At 38.8% G+C, this 9109-nt stretch overlaps 1 protein-coding gene and 1 long non-coding RNA gene across 2 annotated transcripts; one reads left to right on the top strand and one right to left on the bottom strand.

Moving 5' to 3' along the window:
• Positions 1–2823: 2823 nt before the first annotated feature.
• On the bottom strand, positions 2824–4902 carry LOC139388011 (uncharacterized). Its single transcript, XR_011629241.1, has 2 exons — positions 4626–4902; positions 2824–4514 (listed from the first exon to the last, which is right to left on the bottom strand). It is a non-coding gene; the product is annotated as an uncharacterized lncRNA (long non-coding RNA).
• On the top strand, positions 4263–8435 carry LOC139388009 (sepiapterin reductase-like). The gene is made up of 3 exons (XM_071134492.1): positions 4263–4608; positions 5001–5291; positions 6566–8435. The coding sequence occupies exons 1-3, from the start codon at positions 4263–4265 to the stop codon at positions 6754–6756; spliced, it is 828 nt and encodes a 275-aa protein (XP_070990593.1). The 3' UTR covers positions 6757–8435.
• The last annotated feature ends 674 nt before the right edge of the window (positions 8436–9109 follow it).

Genomic DNA, 9109 nt, shown 5'->3' with positions numbered 1-9109 from the left:
GCTGTATCCATCGACCTGGCCAAGGCATTCGACTCTGTCAATCACCGCATTCTTATCGGCAGACTCAACAGCCTTGATTTCTCAAATGACTGCCTCGTCTGGTTCACCAACTACTTCTCAGACAGAGTTCAGTGTGTCAAATGATGTCGCTCCTGAGGCTGGTGATTCTCTGATCCACCTCTACGCAGACGACACCATTCTGTATACTTCTGGCCCTTCTTTGGACACTGTGTTAACAAACCACCAGACAAGCTTCAATGCCATACAACTCTCCTTCCCTGGCCTCCAACTGCTCTTAAATGCAAGTAAAACTAAATGCATGCTCTTTAACCGATCACTGCCCGCATCTGCCCACCCGCCTAGCATCACTACTCTGGATGGTTCTGACCTAGAATATGTGGACAACCACAAATACCTAGGTGTCTGGTTAGACTGTAAACTCTCCTTCCAGACTCACATTAAGCATCTCCAATCCAAAATTAAATATAGAATCAGCTTGCTATTTCGCAACAAAGCATCCTTCACTCATGCTGCCAAACATACCCTCGTAAAACTGACTATTCTACTGATCCTTGACTTCGGCAATGTCATGTACAAAATAGCCTCTAACACTCTACTCAGCAAATTGAATGCAGTCTATCACAGTGCCATCCGTTTCATCACCAAAGCCCCATATACTTCCCACCACTGCGACCTGTATGCTCTCGTTGGCTGTTCCTCGCTTCATATTTGTCACCAAATCCACTGGCTCAAGGTCATCTATAAGTCCTTGCTAGATAAAGCCCTGCCCTGCCTCAGCTCACTGGTCACCATAGCAGCACCCACCCGTAGCACCCGCTCCAGCAGGTATATTTCACTGGTCACCCCCAAAGCCAATTCCTCTTTTGGCCGCCTTTCCTTCCAGTTCTCTGCTGCCAGTGACTGAAACGAATTGCAAAAATCACGGAAGCTGGAGACTCATATCTCCCTCACTATCTTTAAGCATCAGCTGTCAGAGCAGCTTACAGATCATTGCACCTGTACGTAGCCCATCTGTAAGTAGCCCATCCAACTACCCCATCCCCATATTTTTTATTTATTTATGTATATTTTTTTGCTCCTTTACACACCAGTATCTCTACTTGCACATTCATCTTCTGCACATCTCACTCCAGTGTTTATTTGTGAAATTGTAATTATTTCGCCACTACAGCCTATTTATTGCCTTACCTCCCTAATCTTACTTAATTTGCACACACTGTATATATACTTTTCTATTGTGCTATTGACTGAATGTTTGTTTATTCCATGTGTAACTGTGTTGTTGTTTGTGTCACACTGCTTTGCTTTATCTTGGCCAGGTCGCAGTTGTAAATGAGAACTTGTTCTCAACTGGCTTACCTTGTTGAATAAAGGTGAAATTAAAAAAATACTGTATGTGGGAATGTCTTATGTCCGTCCTACATGTAGTGTTGGTACATGGGATATTCCTCAACTGCATATATCATAAATTGGTATTGCAAATAGAAGTATTATGTTCAACAACTGACATTTTCAGATATTATTTTGGCAAACACTTTGGTGCTTACAATTCATTCTCTATTGTCATAGATTTAGTGGGCACTGTCATCTGTGATCTTTGTGATATGACTTTCTTTAAGCGCGTACTGATGTAACTGTCACTTAATATTTTTTTCTTAAAGTCTATAAACGCTCTACATTTATTCACTATGTGATAGGGTTGGATCCTATATGCTACTTTTATTATTGTCCTGTAAATGGTTCAGTGCCTATAATTTAGGCTGTGTGTAGAAAGGGGCATAAAGGAAATTACCTACTAGATTATAGTGATAAGGAAAACAGCATACACATTTGGCTTGTGTATTCATTTGCCTATAACTAATCATAATTCCATTATGTTTACATAAAAAAAGAGAATACTTCAAAATGAGAAGATCCTGTCATGGAAAAGACGACTGGGTGGACATAAAGTGTAAAGGAGGGGAAATAACTCACACCATGCAGCAGGACACCTTCAGCGGTGGGGTCTTTGTAATGCAGGTTTGGTAGTTATATTTTCAATAATGAATGGTTAGCTGTTGTGACAATTAGGTCAAAAACTCTATTTTATTTTTTGGTGTAGATGGCCAAGGAAGTTGCACAGAACTTCCCCAACATCCCCTCTCAAATTGACATGGAGCCTTCAAAAAAACACATGGAGCAACTGCGAAAAGAAATGGCTATGAATACACTAAACATTTCTGTTATGTAATGACATTTAATTTAAAGTAAATGTAAATTCTTTATTTTTATGTAGTTGTGTGGGACAGCCATATGTTCATTTCATGCCTATGATTTCAGAGTTCAACAAAGCCAACAACTGCTTCATGTGTGCCACTGATAAAGAACCTGGATGTGGCCCTAAGACTGACTGGGTTAGTAACTTTATTTAACATGTTTATAATCTTTTGACAACAGTGACGGCATGTAAGACAATTTATGACATAACACAATGGATGGCTAATTCTTCATACAGCATTGATACTTGATATTATTTATAACGTGTTACGTTTGGTTTGTTTTAGATTGAATGTTTTGCATGCCAACGGTGGTTCCATGTGCTGTGCCTAGGAATGAAGACAAAAGAGTTCAAAAGAGTAAAGAACACAAACTAGAAGTGCAGCCTTTGTTGTTGAAAATGTATGCTATACCCCATCCACACTGAAGAGGCTCTGAAATGTCCATCAACCAGGGATAAAGAGAAAGTTAACATGGAAATGTTTCATACTTATTTGAAGTTAAGTGTCTGACATGTTTTAAAAGATTAAAGGTCTACAATTTCAGTTTAATTTGTCAATATTACATTTTTATTCATGGATTTACTAGCCACCATTACTGTGGTTACATGTTCAGTATATGTATTGACCAGCAAACCCACTGCAGCCTACCTCACCAGCTCACTCTCCATCCCTGCTTTGGACAATTAATAGCATGACTCTTATACTTTTTCCTTTATGGTTGACATTAACAACGAAAGGAGATATTATTTGTCTCTCTCCTATTGTGTACCACTGTTAAATACTGTGGAAAAATAAAAAAACAGGGAAAATAAGTACTTAGAACTACCAATTATTATAGATAAATATTAAAGAAAAGGGTAAACACAACACTGGACTGAACCCCGTAATTGTCAAACTAATATTAATGTACAACAATATAGAAGATACATGACTAGAGGTTATGCAATATGGGTGTATATACACTGCATGCTTCTTAAGAGCGTAATTTACATGACCAAGGAGCTATTGCAAATGTGAAACTATGAAAAATGTACGTTACAACGCGTGATTTTACAGTACACAAACAAGAGTGTGCAATATAGAAGGGTAGTCAGCGGATATTAGGTCACATGACCAAGGAGCTATTGAAATTAAAAATTTTGAAAAATTCATGTAAAACCATGTGAGATGAAAATTGACAAACTAAAGGGTGTGCAATGTGTAGGGCCACTGAGTGGACATGCTGAACCTTGTTGGAAGTCACCAGGTCACATGACCAAGGAGCTATTGAAATTCTAAATTTAGAAAAATGTGTGTAAAACCATGTGAGATGAAAATGGACAAACTAAAGGGTGTGCAATATAGAAGGGTAGTCAGTGGACATTCTGAACCTTGTTTGAAGTCACTAGGTCACATGACCAAGGAACTATTGAAATTTGAATGTAAAAAAGTTTGTACTTTGTTTACGTTCCCTAACGAATTCAACTAGGACTACAAAATGCTGCTCACATTTCCACATGTTTATTAGCTTTGAAACGCGAATTAATGTCTAAATCGTGAAAATAAGACCTGTGCAATGTTGTGGGCAATTTTTCCAACATTATGACACTTATTTGGAGTCTATGGCTCAGAAACTGTCTTTACCTCGGTTGTCTTATCTTATATTTTCATTTGCTTAAATAATGTAGCGACCCCAGTTTATAAGCGCGGATATCGCTACAATAAGATACATCATTGATAAGAACACATTTTGGCCAGCACAGCCCACATCTAGGCATTTAATAAAACATTTGCTTATTCATTTTACAAACTAAATCGCGAATTCGCTTGAACATCATAAAGTGGGCGGGATAAAAGGAGTGCTCATTCGTCATGTTTATTTTTGGCATCCATATCCGTTCCTCAATCTAATCGATTTGAACAATTATTTTAAAACGGTTCTTTACAAAACTCTCCCAGCCTTTATAAGTAGAAGCTGTACATTTCCGCTCCCATTTCACCAAAATGCAGGCCAATGGTATCTCCAACGTAATTATACCAGACGCGAAGGACCTAGGGAGAGCGCTGTGCATCATCACCGGGGCGTCCAAAGGATTTGGCCGAACCATAGCGAAAGAGATTTCCCTGTTACTTAAACCGAGGTCGGTGCTTGTTTTGGCCGCTCGCTCCGATGAGAAATTGCGGGAACTCCAGGAAAATTTGGATTCGTCGGATGCTGGCAGGGCAGGGTTGGTAACTCGTTGTGTTGTCGTAGACCTGGGAATGAAAGAAGGGGTGGAAAGTGTCATCAGGGCGGCGAAAGAGATTTCCTCCGAGGATATTGAACATCTCATACTGATAAACAATGCTGGTAAATTATTCATCCACCTGTAACAGTTTACTGCCTTCCTGCTTGCTTGACTTCCATACGTCTACTATGACAATTATCCAACCAAAAAAAGTGTTCAGTTTACAGATTTTCAAATTAGGTCTCATGAATTTTCTCATCTTTAGTTACTTATTTATGAATCAAATCTAATTGTATTTGATTGTGCTCATCAAATCTCCCAAAATTACAATAAAGTCGGACTATACAGCCTAGTCCACACACTGCAATTAAGTGATATAATTCAACCGTTGTATAATCTGACATTTTCCCATTCCCTCCCCCTGTTCCCCTCCCCCTCCCCCTGTTCCCCTCCCCCTCCCCCTGTTCCCCTCCCCTTCCCCCTGTTCCCCTCCCCTGTTCCCCTCCCCCTCCAGCCTCTCTGGGAGACGTGTCGCGCTATGCCCAGAGTTTCACCAACATGGCGGAGGTGGACTCCTACCTGTCACTCAACGTAAGCTCCGCCCTCAGCCTGACAGCCGGCCTGCTGCAGGTGTTCCCACGACGACAGGGGCTGCGGCGCAGTGTAGTCAACGTGAGCTCGTTGTGTGCCCTGCAGCCCCTCCCCTCCTGGGTGCTGTACTGCACAGGCAAGGCAGCCAGAGACATGATGTTCCGTGTGCTGGCAGAGGAGGAGCCAGACCTTCGTGTACTCAACTATTCCCCAGGTAGCTTTAGGCTTTTAACCCCTGATAAATAAAACAATACACACTCCTGAACTGACCTTTATTATATTTATATATATATATATATATATATATATATATATATATATATATATATATATATATATATATATATATATATATATTTATATTTATATATATTTATATTTATATTTATATATATATATATATATTTATATATATATATTTATATATATTTATATATATATATATTTATATATATTTATATATTTATATATATATATATTTATATATATATTTATATATATATATTTATATATATATATTTATATATTTATATATATATATATATATTTATATATATTTATATATATATATATATATATTTATATATATATATATATATATATATATATATATATATTATATTTTTTTTATATATATATATATTTATTTATATATATATATATATATATATTTATTTATATATATATATATATATTTATTTATATATATATATATATTTATTTATATATATATATATATTTATTTTATATATATATATATTTATTTATATATATATATATTTATTTATATATATATTTATTTATATATATATATATAGATATATAGATATATATAGATATATAAAGCATATGAAATTGACTTGGTCATCCGTGACTTACAGCGCAGGGTGAGCTGTGACCACACTGGTCTGGAAAGGAGGCTGTTTGTTAATGCAATATGCGCTCAGAAATTGTGCGACATATTTGATTGGTTCTCTGAAATGTTTTTTTCCCCCTCCGCTAGTTTTTTAAATTTGAAAATCCAACCATTGTAATGGAAGGGGGCGGTGCCCTGGGGCTGTGTGTGGCTGCTTGTAGGTGTTTGAGTGAGAAAGACAGGATAGTCAACCAGTAAAAGCACAGCACCCTTCATTTGATGCATTGTGCCGAGAACAGCCCCATTTCAGACTCTGAAGTCAGGAGGACTTCGAGAGTTTGGCGTTAGCCAGACTAATTCAACCTGGCATTGGAGATTAAATTAATCCCCAGGTAGTAAGACTACTGATTTTGAAATAGAGAACTGAATGGATTTATTATGGATGTCTTTGACCTATGAACTTAGCTATGTTACAGTCAGGCCTGGGGTCAATTCCAGTTCAGCTGAAATTTACCCTTGAAATGGATCATCATGACTGCACATTATCACGATATTGCAATTTGTTTCCTTTCTAACATGACCATCCAGTGACTTGTGACCAACTTAGATCCTGTCTCTATGTGTTTCTCTAGGTCCCCTGGACACGGACATGCAGGTGGAGGCCAGGGACTGCACGGCAGACCCTGGTGTGAGGAAGTCCTTCTCAGTCATGCTCTCCCAGGGTCAGCTGCTCACCTGTGAAGACTCCTGTGCTAAGCTGATGAAGGTGCTGCTGGAGGATGAATACCCCTCCGGAGCACACCTTGATTTCTATGATCTGTAGGGAGAGAGGGGGGAACTAGAAGACACAGTGTGGCTCAGACTGGAGATGAATATTTCTGGTGTAGGTACAATTTTATAGCCAGAACAACTGGTACAGATTAGTTAGTTTGATTGAGTGAACCTTTTACCGAATCAGGAGACATGGAGAAAAGGAAGGTTGAAGAGGTTTGTCATCCAATGCCATAGGCCTACTGTAGTTACTGAGTTTGGCAAACTATCCCGAGTCCATGTTAGGGCCTAACATTCCATCTCATGACAGTACTGTTCTAATTTGCCTTGGCACTTTTGGTACCAAAATAGCATATATTAAAGTTCTTTATCTCAAACAAAGTTTACTGAACTCTAAACTGCATCTTTTGATCTGCCATTTCCTAGTTGTTAGTGGTGCTGATATGCTTGTGTTTGTACAAATGGTCACAGCATAACAAAACCAATGAAATCAAGTGAAGGCTGCAACTTATTGGTGATTTAACGTTGATTATTTCGTGTTCCTTATATGATCATACGTGTATACTTGAATGGTGCCTTCTTGCATTACCTCTGCTTATATGTAGATCTGTTTTTGTAGTATAGATGTACCATTCAAAATCATTCCTATTTATTGAGACCAAATTTACTGCTGTTAAACAGTATAGAGCAATTATTTTCTCCTATCTTCCTGTCTGCACACTTATTAATGCCTTTGCTTTTTAAGAGTTGTTGTGCTCTACTTGTGGCATTTCATGGAGGTATTCCATATGTTTCAGTGTTGTGGTGAAATCCTGCACAGAGCCTTCACCGTGCGCTACCACTAACTTCTTCATGATTGGTGTGTTCCCTGTGGGACAGTTGTGCTAATGTTGACTAATGCGATTAGCATGAGGTTGTATGTAACAAAAACATTTCCCAGGACATAGACATATCTGATATTGGCAGAAAGCTTAAATTCTTGTTAATCTAACTGCACTGTCCAGTTTATAGTAACTATTACAGTGAAATAATACCATACTATTGTTTGAGGAGAGTGCAGTTTTGAACATGAAACGTTATTAATAAACAAATTAGGCACATTTGGGCAGTCTTGAAACCATTTTTCCCCAAAAAATGCAATGGTTCATTGCATCAGTCTAAAACTTTGCATACACCGCTGCCATCTAGTGGCCAAAATCTAAATTGCATCTGGGCTGGGATAATACATTATGGCCTTTCTCTTGCATTTCAAAGATAATATAAAGAAAACAAAATTTATTTTTTGTACCATCTTTTACCAGATCTAATGTGTTATTCTCCTACATTCCTTTCATATTTCCACAAACTTCAACATGTTTCCTTTCAAATGGTACCAAGAAAATGCATATCTTTGCTACAGGCAGTTCGTTTTGAGTATGTCATTTTAGGCGTAAATTGGAAAAAGGGGGCCGATCCTTAAGTCTTAAGAGCGCACCAGCTATCAAGGAGGAAGTAAATGTTTCTTGTGTGTGTGAGAGCTCTCGGTTGGCGCGACAGACAAACCAACGGTGTATTGGACAGACAGGCAGATGCGTGCAACTGAGACGGAAGTTAACAGCCAAGACCATTCTGTCTGTCTGACGCTCTCTCTCTCCTGTGCTTTACGCTGGAGTGGACTTTTTAGTGTTCAGTGTGGTTGGGAACTGTAAATGCGCTGTTGACATTTTCATTAAATAGAGTTTGTGTACTGTATATTGCTTATAATTGTTGTATTCTCATGTAACTGTATGGGTTGATTTGTGTATTGGCTTAAAATACTTGAGACTTTTTTTTACCCCCTTTTTCTCCCCAATTTCGTGGTATCCAATTATTAGTAGTTACTGCCTTGTCTCATCGCTACAACTCCCATATGGGCTCTGGAGAGACGAAGGTCGAGAGCCATGCATCCTCTGAAACACAACCAAACCAAGCCGCACTGCTTCTTAACACAGCGCGCATCCAACCCGGGAGCTAGCCGCACCAATGTGTCAGAGGAAACACCGTACACCTAGCGACCTGGTCAGCCACAGGAGTCGCTAGTGCGCTGAAAGACAAGGATATCCCTACCGGCCTAACCCAGGCAACCCTAGGCCAATTGTACGTCGCCCCATGGACCTCCCAGTCACGTCCGGCTGCGACAGAGCCTCTGGTGGCACATCTAGCACTGCGATGCAGTGCCTTAGACCACTGCGCCACCGGAGGCCCACTTTGGGAACATTTTAAAGGCCTTTTATGTATTGAATCACAAACACCCATTAATGTAACCCACTCTCTCTGTCAGGAATACAGATACTTTTGGACATGTAGTGTATGTGGACACCCCTTCAAATTAGTGGATTTGGCTATATCTGTTGCTGACAGGTGTATAAAATTGAGTACACAGCCAT

The sequence above is a fragment of the Oncorhynchus clarkii genome, chromosome 29, assembly GCF_045791955.1.
Source record: "Oncorhynchus clarkii lewisi isolate Uvic-CL-2024 chromosome 29, UVic_Ocla_1.0, whole genome shotgun sequence".
Taxonomy (NCBI): Eukaryota; Metazoa; Chordata; class Actinopteri; order Salmoniformes; family Salmonidae; genus Oncorhynchus; species Oncorhynchus clarkii.
Note: the sequence above shows the minus strand (reverse complement) of the source record. Positions and strands in the feature narration are given on the sequence as shown.

What these genes read in the sequence shown, in the direction of transcription:
- LOC139388009 (XM_071134492.1), top strand. Translation starts at nt 4,263, where the DNA reads ATGCAGGCCAATGGTATCTCCAACGTAATTATACCAGACGCGAAGGAC. An exon ending in CATACTGATAAACAATGCTG is followed by an intron (nt 4,609 to 5,000) that starts GTAAATTATTCA and finishes CTCCCCCTCCAG; the next exon opens with CCTCTCTGGGAGACGTGTCG. An exon ending in TGTACTCAACTATTCCCCAG is followed by an intron (nt 5,292 to 6,565) that starts GTAGCTTTAGGC and finishes GTGTTTCTCTAG; the next exon opens with GTCCCCTGGACACGGACATG.